Consider the following 27,625-nt stretch of genomic DNA (forward strand, 5'->3'; position numbering starts at 1 on the left):
ATAGATGGAGAGTAACGTTTCCTTATAAATCCCCCTAGGACGAATACCATGAGGGAAAAACCACAGACTTTATTGGAAACGCATGGCTTCGTTCAGTTTTCTTTGAAGCTCTGCTATTCTTTTTAATAGTAGCACAGTCTGTTCCTTATTTAAGACTCTACACTTAAATGGCACTCTACAATAAGTGCAAGTACTAAGGAAAACAAAACCAAAACCACTCAAACAACAAAAATCCCAAACCCAAGATAAAGGAATATATTCACATCCAGCATAAATCAGTTCATCTTCATTACAACAGAATTATTGAGCAGAGAATTCAGGACACGTATTTTATTTTTACTTAACATTTGAAGAGATTAAAGAGCAAAAAAGAAAGATCAGATTTAATTTCTATCTTTTATACGCTTCTCTTTTTGCTTGCAGACAAAAGTTACAATTGCTAAAGAGCAATTAGTCTCTTCCAATCTCCAAGTTTCTAATAATAACATTCAGTTTTCAACAAAGCCAAAAAAACACCCCAACTCTGTAAGAATGTAATAAATTAATTTCTGAAGTTTGGCAAGGTCTTTGTCATTTCAAGGAAAAACAAGTTCTTGGACCTGAAGGACTTGCTTATATACCTTTGGGTCAGCGGTCTCAGGTGTGTAAGAAGTATCAGGGAGCAGCAAGAGCTGATACAGGGAGCTAAGAACAATAACAGAGCTCCCATACCTCAGCAAGGCGAGCAAGATAGGCAGGTCCATCCAAGAATCCAGATCAACAAGCATGTCCACAGTGTAAGGTCAAGCCAAGAATATGAATTAGGATCATGTCCAATGACAGAACTCAGAACCAGGCACAAATCAGTAATTGCTAGGCATGTCCCTAGGGACAAGGCAGATCTAAAGTCAGGCCAGGAGGTGAGTCTGGGATCACATGCCCATAGCCAGGCACAGGCACGACCCTGACTCAACTGGAAACCCATACTCCTAGAGCATAGCCAAGCTAGGGACTAAACCCCTCCAGGATCAGCTGAAATGGGTCTCCTGGGCCCATGGGAGGGGGTGTGAGAAGGCTCCAGGTGAGGCTGGTTGGTGCTTTCAGTCTGTTAGTGCCCTCAGGTCCTGACAGAAAGAGATGTGTTTTCATCTTTCAAGCAGCAGCTGAAGCAGGTAAGTTTTCCCTAGGGGGAAAAGAGAAGCAGCAGAAGATTTCAAAAGAAATGTCTTACTTTACAAAGCCTTAGAGCTTACACACCACAATGGTTTCTTGTTGATGAACAATATAGGTAGCTAGTTTTTATGGCCTGTGGGTTATGCAAGAGAATACTTACTGTAAGAATCATAACCAAGGTCAAGCTGAGAGGGGTGTCAAAATGAAAAGCAGTGACTCTAGGATTTTAAAAGGGATTTGATCCTGAGCAATGCTAACCATTTCCTGGGAGGTCAGAAGACTTCCACTTCCATCACCACTTCCTTGTACCAACTTCTCAATCTTGGCCTTGTAATTTCCAAGAATCTCTGAATCATATAGAAACTGAGCTGGTGCATAAGACTTTCTACTAATATTTTTGTAAATGCCTTAATGCTTTAATTACTTTACACAGAGCTGCAGGAATCTTAAGTCTTAGTCTTAAGACATTAAAGAGACATTGACCTGGTTTCTTGTGGATGCGGATATGTATATGCATAAGGGCATCTAGGTGTTCTGGCCCATGAGTAGAGAGCAGCTGTTTCATCCTAATGGTTTCAGAATCTGCTGTGCCCTAACCAAAACTAACTCAAAGATTAACTCGACTGATGGAGAATTTTAACACAATATTTAGGCTTATGTTAAGCAAATCTGCATCATGTGTTTTAAAGAAGTTTATTATATAATCATATTTATGACACAACAAATACAGCACATTAAGGATTACTATTAAACATATAGATGGAGAAGTCCAATTTCTCGTTACCCTTTATTGCAAAACACATCTGTCCACTTCTTGTTACGAACCATTGTTAAAAGAAAAAAAAAAAAGAAAAAAGTTTTAGTTTGGTTTTCAAATAGAAAAAGTTGTACCTGGCTAATGGATGGCTATTTAAAATTGCAGCACTGATGTCTATAAACAGTGCACATATAAGTAACATCATGTTATTTGGTGAAAGTACTTACCTACCAATTCCTTTGCCTCCGAAAACATAAGCTTGAGAATCTGAGAGACAGAAGCTTCCTTTTGACAGCCTGTTTCTTGTACAGGGGAAGCAGGACTCACCAGCCAACTTTTGAGGGCTTTCAGTTTTGCTGAAAATGCAGTTGTACAATCATTAAGGCAATTTCTGAAACTGAATTAATTGCCTGTGGGATTCACTTTATGAACTTTTTTTCCACATACTTTACAAAAAACTCCTGTATTTTTCATACATTATAATGTTTCTGAGTCATGCTTTCCCACTCTTAAGGGTATCTTTGCTTATCTTATGACCCTCTGTTCCTCACGGCTATACTGCGCACATAGCTTTTATTATTATCTTTTTCCTTGCTTAGGAAGCTGTAATATATTGTTCTGGAAATTTGTGAGTAGGTAGTGCTCTGGGGTTTTATTTTCTTTTAACATTTCCCCCCCCTTTTTTGTCTCTTTACTGGTAGAGAAGGCTCGATTTCCTCCTTAATTCTTGCTTCAGATGTTGAAAGTCAAGAATTCCCTGCACTTCTGAAGTTCAGGATAGCTGGTGCTCGACTGTGATCTCACCAACACCAATCCAACCTATTTTTTTTTTCTTGCTTTCACTGGCATTTAACAATAGTAAGACAGAGTAATGGGATGCCAAAAAGAGGCAAATACGTCTTTCTAAGACTGAACTGAGACCAGCATGTGTATGTTTACCTTTGTTCCCGAACAGTATTGGTTTAGCGGACTTTGGGCTCATGGCTGGAGCCCAAAGCGCACACTGCTTCAAGGTCTGTGCCCTCAGATTACACAATCAAATGCGTGCTGTTACCTGCACTTACTTCAGGAGCAGACAGATGCCAGCAGGCCTGGCCTGAGCTTCCTGGAACTGTAAAGCAACCCCAGTACCCTCAGCACCCAGCCACGTGAACCAAGAGCCAGCAGGCTTCCAGGACCCCAGATCTGCTGTCCTCCTATGGCCATGGGGCCAAACCTTTTCAGATGCCACCGTTACCCTTTGATGCCACCTGAACCATGTCACGGCCATGGGCTCATGGTGGTGCCTGTCCTAGTGCACACTCACCTCAGGCCTCTCCCTCTGGTGCAGGCTGTGACTTAAACAGCCACGGGTAGAGAAAAAATGGGAACAACAAGAGAGAAAGATACAAGGACCAGTGGGTTGTACTGCGAAGAGCACTCGGGGAGAGATGACTGAACGCGGCCGCCATGAAGACCTCAGGTAACCAACTTACAGTGAGCCACACTCAACATGGCGGCAGCACCACCCCAACCCCGCCACACTCTTCTCGCTTCCGATTGGCGAGGAGCGCTGTCAGTCAGTGACGCCAGCCAATCAGCGCGCCCGAAGGCGGTGCTGCGGCCTGGTCCTGCAGGCGGGGGCTCCGTGGCTGCCGAGGTGCGGAATGAGCCACCTGGGCTGGGCCCTGTGGCCGCGGCCCCTCCTGCGGGGGCTGCGCCGCGTCTCGGTGGCGGCGGGTCTGTGCCGGTGCTCGCCAGGCACCAGCAGTGCCTCCGTCGCGGGTATGGAGGAGCTGCTGAGCCGTTCCGTGCCGCCGCTGCCGCCCTACGAGACCAAGGAGAAGGCGCCGCCCCCCGCGGAGCTGCGCAGCGCGGAGTTCGTGCGGTACTACCGCGGCCTGGAGGCCGGGCCACCCCGCGCAGAGCTGCTCACTCGCTTGGCCCGTGACTTCGGCGTGGATCATGGGCGGGTGGCGGAGTTCAGCGCCAAGGTGCTGCAGGCCCGTGAGCAGCAGAGGGAGCTGGGCGCCCTGCTGCAGGCCGAGGACCGGCTCCGCTACTACCTCAACCCCCAGTACCGGGGTCTCTTCCAGCACCTGGGCCGCCTCGAGGGTGGGCTGCGCTTCCTGGTGGAGCTGAGGGGCGACCTGGTGGAGGGGCTGGCGAGCAAGGCGGTGGATGGGCCGCATGTCAAGGTGAGGGCTGGGCTGAAGCCGGGTGGATCTGACATGGAGACCCGGAAGGGCTGGCTGGAGGGGATGTGATTTGGGGCTTCTTACTCATGGAGCTACTCCTGGACCATCCACGTTCGGCTGGGAGGTGTCCCAAGACCCTGATTCACTGTTGGGGTCTTCGTGGTGTGTCAGGAGGGAAGCCTTTTCCGTAGTCCATGGCACAAGTGGGAGATGGGTTTGTTGATATCTCAGGAAGGGAGCACCCCATGATGTAAAGCAGTGGGATTTCCAAAGTCAGGTGGTGGTGGGAGGCTGGGCTGCCTTAGGGCGGTGGAGGAGGTGCCACAATGATGCAGCATGACATAATGCAGTTGATGGGGCTGCCAAGCAGTGTCAGGTGCTTACTGCAAGAGTGATGTGTAGTGGCACGACTCTAAAGTCTGGTAAGAGGGCTGCAAGTCACACAGTGGCCATGTAATGCTAATGATGAATAATACCAACGGGAGAAAAAAGTCGTCACACCTTAACTTAGTAGTATGTAGAAAATAGTTGAGGTGGAGCATTGGTTCATTTTTGGTGTCCACTGCACAAATAATGTGGACAGGCTGGAGAGGATCCAGAGAAGAGCCACAGAGGACTGGGGGTCTGCCACACGTTCAAAGGCTGAGAGAGCTGGGCTCACTCAGCCTGGAGAGAAGAAGGCGCAGGAGAGTCTTTATCACCATGTTCCAGTATTTAAAGGATGGTTGTAGTGTGTTAAGCTACAAGTTACTCCTGGTGAGATTCTGGTTGGACACTGAAGGAAATTTTTTCCCAATGAGAACAACCAGCCATTAGAATAATCTCTCCAGGGAGGTGACAGATTTCCCACCAGAGATTTGGTTGGACAAGATGCTGGGACAATTAGTCTATGTCATGCTTTATCAAGAAAGGTGGGACCAGATGATCCTTGAGGTTCCTTCCAACCTGGAATTCTATGATTTCGTGATCCCCAGTGATTACAAGATAGAGTGAAGTGACAAGGGGATGGAGGAAGGAATGATATTGGAGATGATAGTGGCAGGAGGTGGCAGGACTTACCAGAAGACATGAAGAAAGACAGGAAGTTGGTCAGATGCATTGACCAACTTGTTTGTTGAAATTCAGATCCAAATTAAGTTTGACAAGAAAGGATGTTTCTTAACATCCATGATCATCATATAACTGAAGGAGCAACAGTGCTGGTAAGATTCCACATCCAGCTGGATCATTTTAAGTACAACCAGACTGAAGTTGCAAAATTAGCAAGATAGAAATGTGTAAAACAGCTGAGTGTACATGCATCAAATAATACCGTATGTTCAGAAGCACACTAAAGCTGTTAGAAAGTAGAAAAATACTGTCTGTAGAACTAAAGCATCAATGAAAGTGCTGTCATAAGCATTCTGTTATATTGTTTTCTCAAAATCCTTTTTTAAATAACTGGTTTCATCATACAGTTAGGCTTAGCTATGCATATCTGTTCTTACAGTCATTTTAGCACTTGATCAATTTTATTTTTCAATAAATGATATATTCTAAGAATGAGAGTTAGTGATAAGTAGTGCGTAAGCCAGGAAAGATTAAGCTAGAACTAGTTTGTATTGGTTTTTATTTGTGACCCTATTAGCTCTAAGAATTTGATCTGGATACTGTTTCTTTTCAATTTGGAGTTTCATTTAGGTCATTCTCATTTGTTTTCCACAGCAGCCAAGAACTATGTGCTATTCCAGTGTTCTTTTCTAGCATGACTGGGAAAGGTCTAATGTCTTGCTTCCGAAAGAAGCATCTTGTTCAGCTTTAAGAATCTGTTTCCATTGCAAGTAAACATCAGAATAACCATAAGCACACAAGGGAGTACCCATCTTGAAGGCTCTGCAGTGGAGCTGATTACTAGTTGGTGCAAATGATTTGCAAAGAAGTGCTGTGAGGGCATGTGCATTTGATACCTTAAGCTGTAGGTGTGAGATGTTACCTATTTACCTGAGGCTAAATATCAAGAACAGAGAAAACTATATGGAAGAATATTCAGGCTATAGATTTGAGGGTGGAGTGTGTGTGTGTGTGTGTGTGTGTGTGTATTAAGGAAGAAGGAATTTGAGTAGGGAACTATTCTCATGATACAAAATGTATTTTGGGGTCCCGTAGTGAGCAATTTCAGGATGGTTCTTTGCTGGTTTCCCTAACCCTACGAAAGAGATGAAAAAAGGTATAGAAAAGCTCTGGAATTTGGGATGGATGTTATTGCATCAGGATTTACTATTACATATGATGAATTCTTGTCTCCCTGAATTTCTTCAGGTACTATTTTAAAAAAGGAAGATGCAAGTTACCTCATCATTGTTGCTCTGTTGGTTTCACTGTCCCTGAATCATTAACAAAATAGATGTGATGTACTGCAAACTGGTTCAGTATTACCTTCAAGTATACACATCTTCAGTTGTCTCTCATAAATCACCTCTTAAGTTGAAGAAAACGTAGAAATACAGACTTTGATTTTATGTACTATGTGACCTGTGCCTAGCTGCAGTACACTCCGAAATGTCTCACTATTAGACTTGTGAAAGATTCTGAGCACTGAAGTCACTGAATTGTTTTAGCAATGTGTCCTGGGTTCAGCAGTAGCAGTCATGTTTTTTCCTTTGTGTTAACTGGTGCAGTGCTGTGTTTTGACTTCTAGTTTGAGAACAGTGTTGGTGAAGCCGATGTTGTCGGTTGTTGCTAAGTGATGTTTACCCTGACCAAGGACTCTGTGAGGCTCATGCTCTGCCAGGGAGGAGGGGAAGCTGTGAGGAAGCAGAGACGGGGCGCCTGACCCGGGCTAGCCGGGGAGGTATTCCATACCACAGCACGTCATGCCCGGGGTGGGGGGTAACTGGGAGTTACCCCGGAAGGACAGGAGCTTCCGGGTGGAACTCGTTTTCTTGGCCGGTGGTATCGTATTCTCTTCCCTTGTTATTTTCCCTTATCACTGTTTTAGCTGATAGTAGCGGTGGTGATTTGTTGCTGGACTGTTCTTGTCTCAACCCGTAGGAGTTGCACTCTCTTGATCCTCCTCCCCGTTCCTCCGGGAGCGGGGAAGGGGAGAGCCCCGGTGCAGGGGTGGGGGGAAGATGGACACGGACCTTGATTGTTGTCAGCTCGGCACCACTCACTGGGAGTGAGTGAACAAGTTACCTGACTGGGTTTAAACCACGACACAATGTCTGTGAAGTCTGAAGTCGTAGTGCTCTGACTGTCAGGACCCAGAGTAAGGCAAACTGGGTTAAAAAAGCTGACTTACAAGAAATTGAGAAGAATAGTGGCTACCTTACTAGAGGAATTCCGTAGATCTTCAACATAAACCCTGAAGATTGCCCTGGAAATACTTGTTATGATGGGTTTTGCAAAGAGAAGGAACATGCTGAGGATAAGGTTTAGTTTATATTTTGTTAGTTACTACAAGGCAGAATCATCACAAGAGCAAGACAGAAAAATTATAGGTGTTCTCAGGGACAAGTTGTTATGACACAATAAATGTCTTTCTGTCAATGTGTGAAAGATGGTGAATACTGTTGACACAAGATTCCTGATAATCAGATGGCAAAAAATTAGTGGTAAAGTGTACTTTTGAAGCTATTCAGCCTTTTTTCCCCCAAAGAATCCACCAAAAATCCCCACAGGACATAATCTGTCCAAGAGGTGGGTTTTCTTTTCTGTTAGATACATGAATCAATTATTAACTATCGTAAGCCTCATGGATAATGTTAAGATGACTTAAAATACAAAGTACTGGCACATTTGAAAGTTAAATTACAGTAAAACTGGGCCTAATTCTTCTTTCTTGATGCTGTTTGAGTTTTTTTCCTTTCTCTCTGATATTCTTCCCATGTGTTCTGTTCTTCCCTCCTTCCACCAAAGCACACACAGGTTTTCCACTGCCTTTATAAGTGAGCTGTTTTTTCTGATGAGCCCTTGCAATCTACAGAGGGAAATATGCTGAAAATCTGTTTCCTGAGTGTAGTTCTTCCTCTTACTGATCAGAACCCGCTCCCCTTCCCTTCTTCTTCTGTGCCAGCGTTTTCCTCTTGAGATTTTTTTATATTTTGCTAGCTTGCTCAGTTTCAGCATTTGAAATATGTGTTGAAAAAATCACATTATTATTTTAGGTAGCAAATAGTTCAACTATTGATTTTAAAATATACTTCATCTTTCCAAATATTGTAGAAAAAGTCAGAGGAAGGTTCAAGTTGCTGGCAAAAGATAATGAAAAAGATAGTACTTTTGTCATACTGATTTATAAATAAACCTTCCATAATTAAGCAGTGTTTGGTGTGTATCTGTGATCTTGGTCTTGTGTTGGTCTGATAGAAAAAAAAGAAACACCACAATTGTTTTGGGTACTTTTCCCTACATAGCAGCTGCTCCTAAACATAGCAGGGACACAAAGTTGAACTTTTCCTTGAATTATTTTCTTTTCTTAAAGCTTCCTCACAGATTTGCACACTGACCTGGGTATAATCAAGGAAGATATTTTCAAATTTTAATAGAGAAATTTGCAATGGTAGGACATGCTTTAAGGGAGAATATTTTGTGTATAGGCTGTACATGGCTTTTTGGGGAGGGGAAATACTTGTTTTGCCTACATCCATCCACAGAAGTATTTATTTTGGATATTTGTACATCTTTGAAAGAACTGTGGTCTCATCAATGAGTATTCATCAGTGAATTAGAGCATTTGTTCTCTCAGGTGAAACAGTGTCTATGCAGAGAATCTGAATATTGACACAGTTTGCTTTAAAAATCTAAGAAGCCTTTAACTAGAGAAACAAAATGAAGTTAGATATTCTTCTATGGAAAAAGTTTGGTGTTTACCTGTCAAAAATCCTGCATAGCTGTTTCATTACTGTAAATTTGATTTAAATTCTAACATGTATAAAGACTAAAGCATAACCAGAATTCTGTAACGTCTGTGTGTTTGCATCCACACTGACAATGAAATATGGAAATAAAGTTAAATGGATCTTCTTAATGCTGGAAGAAAATTACGGAGTGCATTAAAATGCCTGCTGGGATTTTGGTTTTGTCCAAAGTGACTAAAATATTTCTTATACAGTCCTTGGCTTTTACTTTGCATTTTGAAAGGCCTGTTAAAAGGAGGATTACCCACTGCTGTGTTGTAAGTATGAAATATTTTCCTATTTCCTCGAAACGTATCAACAGAGAAGCAGCTTGGGCTGTTAAGTATTGGTTGATGGAGCATTTATATTTTGTGTTTGTTCAACAGGTTACAGTGAAATAACGTATACAGGTGATTAAGTCACTTAAAAATGCTAGTGCGCACTTTTCTAAATGAGCTGAAACGAGGGGGGATAAATTATATATTTTAATTTTTTTTTTTTAGGAATAAGACATCAAACAATATAAAACACAGAGCCAGGGAAGTTTTCAACACTATCATTACCTCTGCAGTAATTACTGTTAGCAGTAAAAAAGCAGGAAAAGTCACTTTTATTTGTGTCGCACTATTGAATCCTGCTTTGCTGATGAGTGCATTTTTTTAGGTCTTGTGAGGCTGGTAGCCCTGTTGGATATCTAACCAGGAACTAACAGTGAGCTATCTGATATGCAGGAAGTGTTAATTACTGCTGGTTCATATTATATTTGTGTTAAATACCTGCGTATGAATTTTCATTGTAGGGGTGTTTTATTTTTTTTTTAGTAGTTTTAAATGGAAATTGGTAGTTCCTTCTTCAGAGAGACGGTTTTTGTTAATAAAAATATTTTTTTTCATAACAGTTTCATTTGTTGCTCAATAAATAGGGACCTGATGTGAAAGTTAAAAAGCTTCTAACTTGCTGTCTTGTAGCAAGAACACAGGATGAAAAGAAAAGGAATCATAGTTATTATGCTTAGCTAATAGAAACTGAAGTATAGCTGGTAATTTTAAATACAACTGGGAGTATGTATTGTTGCTCAAATTTGAAATTGGGATGCTTGATAATAAATGTGTGCTTTCTTTTTAATGAAATGTTGGATATGTAATTTTGTGATTAGGCCTCTGAAATGAAAATAAGAGTTTACTCAGAACTAAGTTTACAAAATAAGAGGACGTAAGCCAAGACCGTTATTGTTGGAGTCAAGCCTTTCAGAAACTTAGTATATTTTAGGATATTAATCACAACTCAATTTTTGCTCAGATTACTTGAATTAAACACATTTTTTATAGTATAAAGTGGTTTATGTCTTTCTGCATTAAGAAGTGTTGTCAACATGTGCAGTTGGGTGAGAAGGTCATTGTCGTTCCAGCTGCAACTATTCTAATTCTTTGGCCTGCCTGCTGCCCTGTTATTTTATAAAGCATTATTATTTACAGCTGACAGAATTGAGATGTAGTTCCCCATCAAAAACTTTCCTTTCTTTCATGATCATTACGAAAAGCACATCTGCTTCTCTTTCTTCTTTGGTTACAATTGTGTTGCTTTTATACAGCTGTATCTTGGACCTGTAGTGGCTCTGTAATGTGTTCTGCATCTTGAAAAGGAGCCTTTGGTGCAGTTGGGCATCATTACATTCTGTCATATGGAGCATGCTTATTAAACCTGTAGGTGCTTCGAAGAAGCAAAATGAATGATTCCTATGTTTTCCACTTCTACCAGTCTCTGTGCAGTATAACTGGCTTTCCGCCAAGTCACTCGTTGCCATCCGAGCCCTGTTTACTGCCAATAGATGCAGAGCTGTATGTTCAAAGTAATGACTAGCAGGAGTGCAGCCATCAGCAGTTTTTCCTCCTAGCTGCTAGACTGCAGCTTGAAATGGTGCTCCAAAAAGCAGAAGAACGACAAGAGAGCAATAGGAACCTGTAAGTTTGACCCTAGGTCTGACAACTCTAGCTTATTTTTTTGTGGTTTGCAGTGTACCCTTGTGAAAGAAAAGCAGACAGGCAGTCCTGGAAGACCTGGAGACTTTCACTACACTGAAGGGTATTCGACTAAAAGGATTTATGGTTATTTTCTAAAAAGTTCAGAGCCATGCAAAACCAGGGATTCACAAGGGAAGCATCTTAAAGCCAGAATGAAAAAAAAAAATCAGAATATGCTTGTTTGGGACAGTAGACTATTAAAACCAATCTGCGTATGAGAGAGTACTTGAACTGAAAGTCAGCTTTTCTGCATAAACTGTTGCTGATAAAAGCCCTGTTGGGATTGCAAGCCAGTACTCACTGAGGGGTGCTGCCCAGGAGCTGCAAGCCCTGTGTGATTTAGCTGTGCCAGAAAGAGCCCTCTTTTGTAGGTACTGTTACGCAGACAATTAAGGGCTCTTCATGGTGCAGCTTGTTCTACGTTCTGCTTTCTCTTTAATCCATTAGACCCAGAAGCATCAGCAAAAGCAGTTTTGCCAGCATAGGTTACAGCTACTCTAAATGCAGTTGAGTGATGTATTATCAGAGTGCATCAAGTTTCAGGGTGCACTGAGATGACAGTAATTCTGCATTTTTCCCAATAATGTCATATTATAGTATTTGTGTGCTTTTCTGAGGTAGTAAGACAGCACAGGTTTAACTTATGTTTCCAGTAAGCCACTTGAATCATGCAACTCACTATAAATGTGCAGTAGGTCTACTTATTAGGCAGGAAAGGTATAATGCATATGTCTCTCTTAACTATCCTAGTTGCAAGTTCTGATGTAGCTGCTCCTTAATGTCATCAGTTATGTTACTCCCCGCACCACCTACTGTTGTGTAGGGTGGAATTAACCTTGAGATAAGAGAGCAGGAACATTTTAATCAAGGCATTAGTGAAACATTGTGAAGCCTGTCCATTCCTGGGGTGGATTTTGATTAGTGTGATCCCTCATTTCCCCTGAGGGAAATGTCACTTCTTGCAGATAGTCACATATGTGTATTTTTTACAGAGGTTTCTCTTTATGCAGTGCCACGCATGATGTGTCTTCCACTGTTTTCCATTTACCCTATAAATGTACTTAAGGTGATTCCTTTTTCTGTAATATTTCAGTTTTGTGTTCATTTAGCATTTTTGTTTCTACTGGCACATGCAGGCTTTGTTCAGCCTTGTAGTACAGTTTCACCAAAGACTTTGAGGACAGATTTTTTATATAACTCAGGGCTTTACCAAGAAAGACCATCAAAAAAATTTACAAATCTTGGGAGAGGTGACCTGGTGGATACTCCCTGTATTTGGAATAAGTCAGTTGACATTTTCACTGTGTGAAGCATATGTCAATTTATGTTTCAGTAAATAAGCTCTTCTTCTATATTGGAGGATACTGCTGAAAAAGCATATAGAAAGATAAAAGATTTTCATTTATGACAACTGTTCTGTGCAGATGAATGGCTGTTTTCTTCTAGGTCATTCATGTAGCAGCTGTTTCTGTGCAAACAAAGATAGGTACAGACAAAAGCCTGAAAAGGTATATTTCACTAACAAAACTTAGTGCAGGAATAGATAGAAAAAAGGGAAGCTGAAGGAAAACTTAACTCTCCAGGCATGGAAAAGAGCCAGGATTTGTTGGGAATTTACCTTGCAGACTCCATGGCTGTGGTCATTACCATCAACTTCGGGAGTTTTTATGGGGGAAGTTAACGTAATTCTGGGTTTGGGTGTACTGGTGTAGGTGGAAGTATCTGATCACAGTTGGCTGCAAGCATAGTCAGGGTTTGAAACTTAGTTTTTATAGTATGTTGAATTAAAGAATAAAACTGGCCAATGGGACCTGCTTTGATGTTTGTATCTTGACACGTGCTTCTAGAGCTTTCATCTTTGTTAGGTTACAAAGTTAAAAAATTATTTTTGTTAAAAAATAAGAAGTATTTTTGCTGTTTTATGGAAGTCCTGAGACTACATCTGAGCTTTGGAAAAATGTTTTAGGTAGCATTTTCTGGATAGATTTATATATTTTTTCTGTTGTTCACTTAAATGTAGCAAGCTAAAGTACATTGTAGCATAATTTTTTTCTATGTGCAGCAGTGGCTAGTAAAAGTCTGAATAGAAAGTGGGGAGGTTTTGTTCTTAAATAAATGGTTATTAAGTTAGTTTCAGGTAAGCAAGCCTATGCTTCTGATTAGGCTGTTGGCAGACTGGTGCTGGTACCACACAGTGCCCTGTATACAAAGCAAATGTAAGACAGAAAAATAAGCTCTAGAATCTCTTCAGGGGATATTCATGCTATGCTGAGCTCAAGAATACTTTCTAAACTCAAAGAATTTTAGCCAGAAAAATCCTTAATAATGGAGGCAGCGGGGAAAGAGTAGGGAATATAAAATTCATTATTGCTATTAATGTTCCTGAAAGTGTTTCATATTACCTTTGGCTTTAATTCTGTATCATACTTTTCCATATCATATTGATTTTTGAGTTCTGTAGTCTGCTGCTGGTTTTGCTTTTCTTGCTCAAAAATTTTCATCCTTCCAGAGAAGAATTCTTTAAAGCCTACGGGTTTATTTTCATCCTGTTGAAAGGTGCTCATTTTCTAATTTATATCCTGAGTGGCATGTACAACTCCAGTGATGAGCTCTACAGTCCATGCTGAGGTCCAGACTGAAGCATTTTTGTAGTTTACTGGTGCGTAAATGTGTCACTATGTGTTCCAGTGACTTCCAAGTGAGTGTGTTCCAAGTGACTTCCAAGTGTTACGTGTTTTGGAGAGTTGTCAAAAGGAGAAAGTGCCATGTGTTAATCATGTGCAGACTGAGTAAATAGCTGTTCTTCTAAAGAGAATATCTTTCTCCTAAAGAGCAATGGAAAAAATGTTTACTAAGGTAGAGATATTAATATTAAATTAATAAGCCAGTACCAATAATCTTCCTGAATACTCAGAAGAGATTCAAATGTAGAAAATTACAGTGAAATTGAAGACCTTATGTTTATCAAATTTCCCATCTTTCTTTTTCACAATATCTAAATCTGAGCACCTGTGCAGCCTTATTGTCAAGACTGCTCAAATACTTGTCTGCTTTTCACCCACATTGTTTGGCATTATCTTCCATTTTGCTGTCTGCAGTTTACTATAGGCAGTGTCTTTAACGTTTTCGTTGTCATTTCAGTCCAGTGTGATGAAAGCTGCACTGTCGTGTGGTTAATACTCTCAAACAGATGTTAGTATTCTCAAACAGACGTGTTAGTTTCCTTGAACTTCCCAGTGTTGTAGTTTGAAATAAAAGGTTATCTTTACTCACATCCCTGTGTTCTACAAAGCTTCTTTAGCAGATAAGTCCATCTTTCTTCTTTTTGCAGGAAATGAATGGAGTTCTAAAGAACATGCTTTCAGAGTGGTTCTCAACAGGATTCCTGAACTTGGAAAGGGTTACTTGGCAATCACCTTGTGAAGTACTACAGAAAATTAGTGAGTAAGTGCTAAAAGTTGCAAATGCTCAGTGAGGAGGTTATTAAATGCTTGTGACTGCACAGATTCTCTATTTTCAAGATACTGAAAGGCAAAGTATAAATGAGAAATAGTTGCATTTTACATACTACAGAGTACACTGTTTAAAACCAAATTAAGGAAACAGGGAAGGGGATCATTTGTCCCATAATTTGATCCTTCAGCTGACATACTGCCCTTGTACTCTGCTGCTTTTTCTTCCGACTTTCTCAGCTACTTTTCCCACTTCCCCTTGCAATTCAGATTCATACAAGGATTTAGTCATCTCAGTCAAATATTCTGTAGTGAATAGAGAGTGGAAGTGAAATCTCAGATACGTGATAAGCATATCCCAAAGAAAACTAGAGAGAGTGGGTGTGCAGTGTGCCTTTACCATCTGCTTTGTCACAGTTTGCTGATGAATTTAACTTTTTTCACTTATGCCCTGATTCTCCTTTTTTTATTGGAGAGTTTTGTCACTGACATCAGTGGGAAAAGTACTGAGCTTGTAGGGCTGGCAGCTGATCCCTATTTCTAAATGAAAAAAAATACATAATTTTACTTTGTTTTTATTTTCTCATTGAGTTCTGAAGCTGTGCATCCTGTTAGAAACTGGGTTGATATGAAGCGTCGAGTTGGGTCATATAGAAGATGCTACTTTTTTTCTCACTGTGCAATCCCAGGAGAACCACTGATAGTCTTGCATGTTGCACTAACCAGTGATATCTCCAGCAGCATCCAGGTACAGTCACTGATGCATTTAGTAGACAGGAAAGTGCTCTAATTGTAATGTACTTCTTTTAAAGTCCATAATTCCTTATAATTTAGGAATATTTGGGTTTGATTGAGTTTTTTTAAGAGATGAAAGAGGTGACATTTAAAAATTACAGGATTATTTTGTCTATCTCCTGTATGATGTAAGTTGACATTTTGGGGGTTTGCTCAAGGGCAAGAATAATAAGATATATGTAAGAAAAGAGAGCAAATGAGATTAAAACTTCAAAGCAGTAGTGATTATTCCTCAAAGTTTTAAACCACATTACAATTATTTCCTGCACTTGCTAATGGATAAGCAGCTCTTTATACTTTTTTATTAGGTTTTGTTGTTTCTCACAGACAGTAATGAATAAACAGTGGGGGAAAGTGTTAACAGGTTTGCAAGTTAAAAAGAAAGGCCCTCTTCTCCGTAATGATGGTAATAACTAGTACTAACTTTTTTTTTTCATTCTCATTTTCCCAGGCCATAGTGAAAGAGGTGCCACCTTTAGAAACAGAAGATGCAGACAAAATTACAACAGCAATTTTCTACTCAATCAGTTTAACTCAGCAGGGACTGCAAGGTGTGGAACTTGGGACTTACCTCATCAAGCGGGTTGTAAAGGAGCTGCAGGTACGTGTGGCAGGGTGTACTTAACGTGCTGTTTGGCCAGCCTGCTCCCCTCACATTGGTGTTTTAGTTTCCATTTTGTATCATTGCTCAAGGCAAGGAACTGCTGGGTCTTCCCAAACACTTGCAGCTTCTTACCAGGTCAGCATTTGCAGATGGGTAAAGAATGGTTGGAAGAACATCTTCTGCTATTGGTGAATGTCTACCACATGTAGATACTGTTGCATAGGTGGTATGTACTGTGTGAATTGCTTCTGTTTGCCCAATCATATGCATAGGTTGGTGAGAAGTAAAATTTAGTACATTTCTATTGAAGGTAGCTTTCATACAGCTGTATTTTGCAATGTAGTGTGTTGTAAGGTTCACTACTGACTCTCAGTTGAGTGAGTGGAGCCTGCAACCAGGCTTCCTTCCAGGCCCTGATCTTTTCAATGTACCTGGCTGTTCCTTTTTCAAAATCTTAACAACTGCTCCAGTAAGAAAAGTACTTCCTGTACAATAATTAATTAGTTTTATTGTTTTTTATATTGAGTTGCCCCTGGTTATATATACAGTTTTCATGATTACCTTGAATATGTCTATTTAAAAACAAAACAACCAACCTAACGAAACAAAAAACAACACACCCCCCAAAAAAAAGGACAGAGGTTTCTTTGCCTGGGAATTTCATGCAGTTATAGCAGAGAAGATGTCTTTAACGTTTGAAAGTTACAGGAATCAGTTACTTTATTCAAGTCAGTTCTGTGAACTTATGCAGTATCATTGCATGCTGTGGGATTATTGTTAATAGATTAAGGATTTCTTGTAGAAGTGTCTTGAAAGGAACAGAAGAAAAGAATGAAAATTAATTTACTTGTGGAGTGGTGTGAAAGAGACGGTCACATTTCTGTGTTGAGTACTTTGTTTAATGATCTTTACTACTTAAATTATTGACAAAGCTACCACTTAAAAATAATGATCACTACTTGTGTTTAAGTTCATTCTTCCAACATCTGGCATAGTAATGGTGTTTGGAAAATTGTCTGTGATTTAGAACTTCAGTTCTACTTACAAAAATAACTTAAAATTGGATGCACCAAATTGCTGCAGCTACAAAATGATTGCTTAGGCAACTACTGAATCATAGCTGGCTGCCCTGAAGTATAGTATTTTCTTGCTATTTTATTTTGTTTTGTTTTATATGGATATTTTGGCTAAATTTTGTTGTTTTTTGCTTTCAAAATGCCTTTAAGATTAACTGTCTAAAGTGCAGTCATCCAGGTATAATTAGGCCATGTTATCTGTCTGATCTTGACTGAAGAGAAAATGGAACAAATTCATGCTGTTTTCTGCTTTCATATCTGAAAAGTAATTCCTGGATAATTGAGTTGTTTTCATAAAATAACTATTGACAACATATTTGTCCATCATTAATTACTTAAGACACTAGAAAAGTTGTAAGTTTGAAAGCAAGATAGAGTTCTAAAATTTGATGTGGCCAACAGAAGTATGTGTTTCTTATTTACACTTAGGGCAAAGTTTCTAGATGTCAGTGTTGTAAAGTCCAGCCCTTTTTCCGTGTTCATCAACTGCATGATCATAGGAAACATTTTGGCTGAGATGCCTTTAAATGCATTCTAATCATAAAATTATTGCCTCAAGCTTAAATAATGTATTTGATATTGAAAGCTAAGTGCTTTCCATGCAGTGCCAAAGAGGGAGGTCTTCCTCCCCACTGAAATGTGATACACTGCTTTAAGATGTTATGAAAAATGTGCTGTTACTAGTAAGATTTTATATGGCAAATTGGATGTGTACCTTTTAATATTAACCTCTACATCTTTCCTTTTCTTGGTGATAAACCTTGGTGTACCACTCCAGGGTTGGAAAAATGCAAGAAGGATAATCCAGTAGTGTTTATGATGGATGTAGTTCTCTTAAGTTTTTCTTCCACTCTTTGATGTTGTTAATACTTTTTTCCCTTCTCCCCACTTTCTTCCCACTCATTGATGTTTTCTTCCTCATCATTCCAAAATACCGTTCTTGAATTCATTGTCTTGAATTCTGCAAGAGCCATATCCCAATATGTATTTTACATCCGTGAAGTGACCCTCACCATCACACTGTTATCAGAATGATCTGATACACTTCAGTAATTCATTGTTATTCAGCTTTTGTTGTAAACATTTTCACTCCCATCTAAGCAGACTTCGCCTTTCAGTGGAAGAAAGCCCTGTGTATTTCGGCTTCAAAATACTCTGAAATTTCCACAAAGTTAGATTGTTCAGGCCAGAGGCAGGGCATATGATGAGTAATACTATTGGCAGTCTATGTTACCTTTCTACCAAAATTCTGGAAGTCCTACTTCAGTGCATTAATTGCACACATGTATTTTTCTTTCTCTCTGGTCTGCTGTAAGTAAAGGACTTTCCAAGGTTGTCTGTGCTCAGGTTGGTCATAATTCTTCAGAGCAGCATTATAGTCACTTACTTTAAAAGGGACATGGTATAGCAGTAGTGCTGAGTTGACTTGGTGGCAGCAGCTGAAACAATATAGCCTCAGCAAAAAATTCTTGGGTCAGAAATCACATCTCATTAAGCAAGCTTCTAGCAGACTCTGTAAAAATACATAGTTGAAGTCTCAAACAGGAAGAGGATATTTTACCTAACCTTTGCATGGCTTTGCAATAAACAAATCTTTTTTTAAAAGTGCTGCTAAATCACCAAGTAATCCAGGTTACATAAATTGAGACTCTTAATTTAACTGATAATAAAATGCTTTGGGAAGAGGAGACTGTTTTGAAGGCATCAAGAATTTTGCTTTTCATTTTATCTGAATCACTGATGATTAATACACCTTTATAACTTGAAATCTGTCTGAGTTAACTTTTGTGGATATCTGTTTGATCTGCAGAATGTTATTTCATTTGTGTTTTCCCAAGGGATTGCAAACTGTTTAAACTTTTTTTATCCTCTACTAAAAATCCTTTATCTGACTTTGCCTTAACTTAACCTGCTGGGACACTTCAACTTGTAACCTCAAAACTGAATTCTCAGCTGTCATTCTTCATGACAAAAACTCAAAATTGGACCTGTCATGAATGTATTATTAGATCAGAAGAAGACATGCACTGTTATACATATGCTAGTAGCCATTCTTCTTTTCCCACCGTTGAAGCCTTTACTTGGCAAGGTTTTTAAAAACTGTATGGAAACATTGATCTAGTAGGTATCTACACTATGAAGTTATGTCTATAAGTTCTGTTTTACCAGATTCCTTAAAATCTCATTCATGGACAATTAAGATAGAGCTTTATTTTTAGAAATCATAGGATCCCAGACTGGTTTGGGTTGGAAGGGACCTTAAAACTCATTTACTTCCAACCCCCTGCCATAGGCAGGGACACCTTCCACTAGACCAGATTGCTCCAAACCCCATCCAACCTGGCCTTGAACAGGGATGGAGCATATTCTTCTTGCTAATTTGCCTGAGCTGATCACTGCTGAACATGAATTTGTGTAGGGTGGCACTTCTCACCTTCAGAGAACATCAAGTACAGATTCCCTCATGAAAATATTTCTTGCAAATGGGTTTTTATTAGGTCTGTTAGGAAAACTGCAGTGGTAGAGACTCTGGCAAAGATTACAACCCTCAGTGTTGAGCACTGTTAGTTTGAGGCACTGCATAAACCTTAATGGCCCCTGCTTTTGAGTCTTTCACTAATCTGAGCAGATGGAGGACGTATGAACTTGAGTCACATAAATGGGTCCTCAGTTTCATCTCTTTATATGTGCACTGTTAGCAGTTTGAATCCTTAATCTCCTAGACATTTTTGGCAAGTACAGTAATATAATTGGGTGAAGGGGAGGGGTATAATGGATATCAGAATAGGACCTTGTGTCGCATGCAAAGGGCATCCTGAAGAAAGTGAGCTGCTGTAACTAGGAGATTTTTCTTTCTTTGGTAGTTGCTTAACAAAAGCTTGCTACACAAATAATACAGAAGGTTTTTATAAACAAGCTTCCATTATTTTCTGAGCTTATCCTGTTTACATTAGTTTGGGTAAGCAGTAGCTTGAATTCATGAGTCCATTGTGTAGTCTTGTGTTTATATTAATGTATATAAAGCAGGGAGCTGACAACTGAAATAATCTCTTGTAGTCCTTAATTTAAGCTTGTTTTGTTCTCGGAAAGGAATTGGATTTTGAAACTATTTCAGACAACTAGCAAGAAAACAAACAAACCCCAAATTGGACACTGGGAAACAAGCAGGCAGGTGCTTTTTTAGCGAGCTGATAGGTGCTGGTGAATGCGTAGACAGATTTCTCACTAGACAGACATTTAATTCAGGATGTGTTTATAGCCACTCTAAATGGTCTCTAGCTCTGCAGAAGGTACATCATAGCAATTCAGTCTGCAGATGACAGACACAGATAACTGTGGTGAAGCCTTTGAGAAAACTGCTTAGAATTTTATAGCCTGTGGCATTTGGGGGAGAAAACTGATAGCTACTGTGTGACTCAATAGAAATGCTTAACAATTGGTGGCAGATTCTAGCTTTCTGGTTGGGCTGTTGATAATTGCTACCTTAATTTAATCTAGGTGACCTGGGGAGATCATAATTTCCAAAACACACTTTGCTTTCATTGATGAAAAATGTGACCTTGGACTACAGCTTTCAGAGCGCAAGACAGCTTCAGATAAGATATGGATAATAGGAGAAATCTGCACTCTCCTGTAATGAAAAAAAACCAAATAAATAAAAGACAACCAAACCCAGAAATCCAGCTCAAAACAAAATGAGCAGCTGTTTCTTAATGGTGTGTGGGTTTCTGACAGGAAAATAAACATTAATGGATCTCCACCAATAGTCTTAGAAACTAGCACATCAATTTACCAGCAACATAAATGTGCACACTCCCCTGAATCTATTTATTTTTCTACAAGAAATGCCTGCTCAGATAAGCTCCTACACTAGAGCATTTATCAGATAAGTAGTAATCTGTACTGTAGCTTCAAAATGGGATCACTTTCCCATGTCTTATCTATCCTGAGAAGTAAAAATTATTCACAATTTTACATTGTGTATATTGATAGAGTAGGAGCAACTAACTTCCTGTTAAATATTTTGCGTTGGTCTTGGTGAACATGTCACTCCTGAAAGTGAATGATTCACAGAGCAGTCAACATCCCAAGGAAGCAAAATGTCAGTTGCTTAAGTAGGAACTTAGCAGTGGTTGTTATTAATCCACAAATATGGGAAAAAAACCCTTCATTCTTGCTTTTATCCTTGGGCGTGGTGCATAGGTACCCTCTGGGTTTTGCAGTGGGGAGATGAGGTTGGTTACTCTCTAGAAGCTTAGTTCCTGTGTGAAATGCTCAGTAGCAAAACAGTATTTTCAAACCCTATGTTTTCTTAGCAGTGATGTTGCAAACTTCCAGACTTGACTTTGTGGTAACCAGCCTTTTCTTTTGGCCCAGTCAGTTTTTCCTTTTACCTGAAAGAAGAGTTTTTGCTTCTCAAATTTCAGCATTGCTTCCTTTCCTCTCAGGTTTTAACCACAAACATCTGTGAAGAATTCTTGAAAGACACCTAAGCAATATGTTCTTAAAGGCACTATTTTTTCTAGAACAAGTAATACAGTTGGGAAAAAAGGAAAACTTGAAGGAAATATGATCCCATCTTTGGGTCGAAAAGAAACACATCCTGAATTCCTTCAGTCCCTACCCAGAGGAAAAATAGTCTCTAACAACCTTTTTCTCTCCTTTTTTTCTTCTTTTTCACCCCAGCTGCACAATAGTAATGTCTGTACTCCCTCTGGAGCCTGTCTAGGATTTCTTATTGATAGATGGTTAATATAAAAGCTTTTCCCAATGTATTCCTATCTCTTGTGTTCTCTGTGTTACGGGCTAAAGAGGGACTTTAAAGCACAACAGGAATGAAGACACAAAGAATGAAACCCAGTTTGAAATCCAGTCTCTTTTGGGGAAAGCTTGTTGCTTCTTAAGAAAGATGATGTGAAAAGGGTACTTCTCATTATAGATTACGTGTCTGTGTTTGTGTACTTCAAGGTTCATTTGTAGGTCTGTCACATCCTAGACAGTTGCTGAGTTTGTCATCCATCATTATTGTGTAGACAAGCAGGAGGGTGCTTCGTCACTGAGTCTTCAGAAGGGCATTGTGGCCCTCCCTTCTGGTCAGAAATTTATCTAACTGCAGTGAGAGCAGACATGCCAAAGGTCAGATTACTTAACAGCAGACTGTCTTAGCAGCGAAGCTACAGCCATGTGCAGCCAGTGTCCCCACTGGTCAGCTTTTAGTGCACTGATGGAGAGACAATGGTAGCAAGTGATGCTGCTTGTTACCATCTTGTTAACTATCAGCTTTTTCTCTAGGAACATTCAGCTTTTTCTCCAGGAGCAAGTATCTTGAAGTATTTTTCCAGTCTCCTTTAAAAGTTCCCTTTTGTGACATCTTTCTCCCTCTGCTTTCTCCAGATCTCTTGTTTTGGGCTCAAAGTGTTGTTCTGTAATAGGAGCTAGCATTGAATCAAGGAAAGTGTAGCTGACAAGGGGGCATCTGTGCATGACTCTCCTCTGCCATACTAATTAAGATCCTGCTGCTTTAAAGGAAAGTATATTCCAGATGTGATGATTAGATAGACTTCTTGATTGAGAAACACTACAGGAAGGGGATGAAAGGTGACGAAAGGAAGATATAGTGGGTACATTTGATTCTGTATTCACATTATGTAAAGTTATTTTGAATTAATTTGTGGATAAATGAACTTTATATCCATGGGGAAGTACTGAATGTGGGGTTGGGAAAGGAAAGATTTTTTAAGTCTATAGAGTTGGTTTGTTCTGTTCTCATTTTTGTTCTCATTTGTGCCCTTTTCCTGCCCCCAAATATATATTTTTAATTACTGTAGCCATTGCTCTCTTTTCAAAATCAGAGGGGAAACGTCTCTAAAAAAGTCTGAACTGTCTAATCCAAGAAACATTCTTCTAATTAAAACATTTTTTCTATATCCATGGCTTTTGTAGCCATGGTCTGCAGTAAGGGCACAACCCTGATAAACTTTTGTTTTATAGATGCTGTATTCTCTAAAATTGAACAGAGAGGTGCTAAGATACCAGCAGAACCTGCCTTCCACAGACATTGCTTTCTGTAGATTTACAAATGATACTTTTATGAAGTGCATATGCACTCTTGCTACAGACTTATGCTTCAGAGTTACTCTTAAAACTAAAAATAAAATATCATCATGTCCTTTAGTGAAAGAGTCACAGGAGAAGAGCTTTGGTAGTATTGTACTCTAACCATGGCAGCAATAGCAGTTGAGAATACGACACAGGCAGGATGTCCTAGGTGCTCTGGTTACAGAAATGGTTGTTTTATTCAATAACGCACAGAAATTATTGGTTTTATAAAATTGTTTTTTCCTTTGTCCAGTTCTCTAAGGAGATGATGGAGGCTGTGTTTCTTTGTAACTTGTTCCATCTTTCTTGTTCCTGTGTGGTCTCGAAGAAGAAGGGCTCTTTGACCTGCATATCTGTGTGATAGTTAAAGAGCTTCAGCTAAGGGAAGGAAGTGAGGTTAGCCACTTTATACAATTATAAGTCACAAAACTGCAGAGGTGGTAGATTTGAGCTGGCTGGTATTTTGTAATGCTGGAAGCCAGCAGGACAGCATTAAGCTATTTGGGAAGCTCTGTGTGGTAAGGAAAAAGGTGTTGTAAATAACTGGCTGAATGTTATTTCAGTTATTAAAGGTATTTACAAATGGTGCATGGCTCCAGCCTGTGCTCCTGGCTTCTGCATCCTCATGGCACAGCACGCAGATGGCAGTGTGGTGTGGGGCACAGCGGTACCTAAGGATGCAGCCTCACAGGTGCAATTCCAACAACCCTGCAGCGTGTGTTCCATTAACATTTGCTAGTGTGAGGTAGCATTTGAGCGATGATGACTTTTTAATGGTTATTTCTGTAACACTCAAAGTAGAAAAAATGCATTTTTAGTCGTTTAAAGACAATTTTCTGTTGACATTTAGATACTTCCATAATGTTGATAAATGTCTTGATTCTTACTGTTCATATAGGTAGATGTGGTAATTAAATCAACACTGATTGTTTCAGCTCAGCTCCATCTTCCCTCTGTTTCTTGCCCCTGTGTTCCTTCAACACGGTTGACTGATGTACTTTTTGTTAATCCCAAGTGACAGTGAGTTTAGCAACCTTCCCTATTCTTCCCATTGGTGTGTTCCAGAATTAACACATTATGTGTTTTGCTTTATGTGATCACATAGTTAACAGTTTTTACTCACAAATTACTAGGAGTAGTGAAGTTTTATTTTGTTAAACAAGTATTAAACTGGGAATGTTTTGTTTTTGTTTTTTTTTACTGCAAGTATGTATTTCTAACCTTGCTATTTTATCAGTGTATCACAGTATGCTAGAGATTGGAAGGGACCTCAAAAGATCATCTAGTCAATCCCCCTGCCGGAGCAGGAACACCTAGATAATGTTACACAGGAATGCGTCCAGGCGGGTTTTGAATGTCTCCAGGGAAGGAGACTCCACAACCTCCCTGGGCAGCCTGTTCCAGTGTTCCGTCACCCTCACTGAGAAGAAGTTTCTTCTCAAGTTTAAGTGGAACCTCTTGTGTTCCAGTTTGTACCCATTACCCCTTGTCCTGTCATTGTTTGCCACCGAGTAGAGCCTGGCTCCCTCCTCGTGACACTCCCCCTTTATATATTTATAGACACTTATAAGGTCACCCCTCAGTCTCCTCTTCTCCAAACTATAGAGACCCAGCTCCCTCAGTCTTTCCTCATAAGGGAGATGCTCCACTCCCTTAATCATCTTTGTTGCCCTGCGCTGGGCTCTCTCCAGCAGGTCCCTGACCTTCTTGAACTGAGGGGCCCAGAACTGGACACAATATTCCAGATGGGGTCTCACCAGGGCAGAGTAGAGGGGAAGGAGGACCTCTCTCGACCTACTAACCACCCCCTTCTAATACACCCCAGGATGCCATTGGCCTTCTTAGCCACAAGGGCACAGTGTTGGCTCATGGTCATCCTGTCGTCCACTAGGACCCCCAGGTCTCTCTCCCCTACACTGCTCTCTAGCAGGTTGTTTCCCAACCTATACTGGAACCTGGGGTTGTTCCTGCCCAGATGCAGGACTCTACACTTTCCCTTGTTATATTTGTAGTTATATGTGTATTTTGGGTATAGCATAAAAAGTAGCTGGCCTGTGTATAAAAAGCCCCTCTTTCAAATCCTCAGGACATACTTCTGTCCATGAAAATCTAGAAATCATTTCTTTCCTGATTTTACAAATAGACTGAAATAATAAACTGCTTTTAATTTAAAAAAGGTAGTTACATATAAAAATGATATTTCATAAGGGTTTTACATATATTTGAAAGGTTTTGAAAACTTGTATGTTTATTATTAAAATTTTTGATGCCTCCAAATAACTTAATAGCATGTGATTGTGTTTGTTGATTTCTGCCTGTGAAATCCTGCATCAGAACATAGCCTTGGTAAGTACTGCAGAAGTACTTTTAAATAGATGATGTGTATAGAATATAGTTCAGTCAGGGTTAAAGGTTAAAATCTCCTTTGTTCTCCAAGTGCTTTCTAAGCACTAACCTGTTACGGGCAGGTGATCTTTTATTATGTGTTTGTCTGCGTGTATCATTTAATTCTCAGAATCCCCAGTCATCACTTGTCATCAGGTAAAAGGGTATCAGCTGTTCTTTCACTCAAAACTTCTCATTGTCAATCATAACAAAACTGGTGGTTTATTTTTTCCTTTCCTCTCTCCTGTTGTCTGCAGAAAGAACTTCCTCAGATAAAAGCTTTCTCTACTCTTTCACCTATACCAGGATTCACAAAATGGCTTGTTGGTCTCCTCTCCTCACAAGCAAAAGAACTGGGAAGAAATGAACTGTTTACGGAATCAGAATGGCAAGAAATCTCTGAGATCACAGGAGACACTACTACTGAAACACTGAAGAAGATCTTAAATAACAATGAGTGGGTGAGATCAGAGAAATTAGTTCAAGTGCTCCATTCACCATTTATGAGACTCTGCGCCTGGTACTTGTATGGAGAGAAGCATCGTGGCTATGCCCTTAATCCAGTAGCAAATTTTCATCTTCAGAATGGTTCTGTGATGTGGCGGATAAACTGGATGGCAGACACAAGCCCTCGGGGCATTGCTGCTTCGTGTGGCATGATGGTAAACTACAGGTACTTCTTAGAGGATACAGCCAGCAACAGTGCAGCATACCTGGGCAGTAAACAGATTAAAGCCTCAGAGCAGGTTCTTTCCTTGGTGTCTCAATTCCAGCAAAACAGCAAGCTTTAATTAAATATTATGAAAAGCAAGAACAAGTGTTCCTCACCTATAAAGACCTGTAATAATTTACTCAGCTCAGTGCAATGAAAGGTTACCTAGGTTCCCAGTCTTGCTTACTTTGTCATATATTCAAAGCCTGATTGACTGTGATTGAGCCACTGCAAGTTCTAGATATCTATTATGTGCAAATATGTATGTATGAGGTATGTATTAAAAAGCGAGTAAAATTCTCTCAGTTACAGCTCAGTGGTAACTTGGATAGAAAATACTTGAGCTGTACCATTAGTCTTGATAACCTGTATAAACTGTATCTTTAAAAGGAGCTGCACGTTTTTGGCATAATAGTGGTATAGATCATTAGTACCAAAGTACCTGGAAAGAAGTACAAAATAAAGGTAATTTTTTTCTCTAATATATTAGCAAAACACTAATCTACAGTTTTATTTCAATAATACCTGTCTTTTTCACCCTCAAAAACTCATGTAAAACCTCTTGGTATTTTTCAAACCCACTAAAAATCTCATTGGATCCTTGATTTGCTGGAAAATCTTGGTCTCTCAGTGCAGCAGGTATGTAGTGCTATATTTGCACTTTTGTCTGCTAAAGTATAATGGAAGGAAGAAGGAAATGTTCAAATAGAAATAAGAGAGACTGATACTTCGGGATCAGTTGAGAAATGTCCAAATATGTATGCTATACTTTGGCTCTGGGGATATTTTAAGTTGATAAGCTTTTTTATAAAGAGGTAGCTGTGACCTGCAAACCAATAAAACAATATTTCTCACTAAATCCTGTCTTGTGTATTTTGGTGTGTACCTTCCTTCACTTAAGAGCCCTCCTTCAGAAATGATATCGCCACAACAGAAGGACCATCTTAACAGAATTTCATGCTGGTTTTCAATTTCTGATTTATTTGCAATTAAAATGTAGCTATCTACAGTTCAGAATATCAGACCCATACCAGAATATCAGACTGAACAAACTGCTCACACGTTGCTTTTTCTTTTCTATGTAGCATGTGCATTTTGCTAGTCTGTTTTTTGTACAGAGCCTTAGGGTGAACATAGGCACTTAACTGTGTTGGTACTAAAATTTTCACCATGCAGATTGATTGCTACAAGACACACTGCTTCTGTTTTAACATGTCAGAAGATGATTTCATTCTCCTGTTGAGTTTTCTAAGCTTTATGGACTTCTTTAGAATTCAGGTTTCAAGGTGAAATTTAGCTGCTTGTATAAATATGTACAAGCCATTCTTGGCTGGGAGGAATAGATAAAGAGAACCCTCTTTTCCTTGTTATATTAAGCTCTTCAAGTTTGAGGAAACCAGGTCACTTACTTTAAATGAAAGAGTTCTGAAAATGCAGTGATTTTGAAAGATTTTTTTCATCTTGAAACAGAAACGTTGAGGGCAATTAAATGTGCATCCACCTGGCCATAGTTCAAAA

General features: G+C 39.7%; 1 protein-coding gene across 1 annotated transcript; it reads left to right on the forward strand.

The window, feature by feature from the left end:
• Positions 1–3,540: 3,540 nt before the first annotated feature.
• Positions 3,541–26,900, forward strand: MLYCD (malonyl-CoA decarboxylase). Its single transcript, XM_057401915.1, has 5 exons — positions 3,541–4,086; positions 14,316–14,428; positions 15,028–15,184; positions 15,683–15,832; positions 25,653–26,900. The coding sequence occupies exons 1-5, from the start codon at positions 3,556–3,558 to the stop codon at positions 26,184–26,186; spliced, it is 1,485 nt and encodes a 494-aa protein (XP_057257898.1). The 5' UTR covers positions 3,541–3,555; the 3' UTR covers positions 26,187–26,900.
• The last annotated feature ends 725 nt before the right edge of the window (positions 26,901–27,625 follow it).

This window comes from Pezoporus wallicus, unplaced genomic scaffold (genome assembly GCF_028554395.1).
Source record: "Pezoporus wallicus isolate ANWC-B61680 ecotype Strahan unplaced genomic scaffold, APGP_CSIRO_Pwel_v1 contig_7835, whole genome shotgun sequence".
In the NCBI taxonomy this organism is placed as follows: domain Eukaryota; kingdom Metazoa; phylum Chordata; class Aves; order Psittaciformes; family Psittacidae; genus Pezoporus; species Pezoporus wallicus.

Bases quoted from the DNA above. Each gene is read 5' to 3' on its own strand.
- MLYCD (XM_057401915.1), top strand. From the start codon at position 3,556: ATGAGCCACCTGGGCTGGGCCCTGTGGCCGCGGCCCCTCCTGCGGGGG. The intron at 15,185-15,682 runs GTACAGTCACTG...TCATTTTCCCAG, and splicing joins ATATCTCCAGCAGCATCCAG to GCCATAGTGAAAGAGGTGCC. The intron at 15,833-25,652 runs GTACGTGTGGCA...TGTTGTCTGCAG, and splicing joins GGGTTGTAAAGGAGCTGCAG to AAAGAACTTCCTCAGATAAA.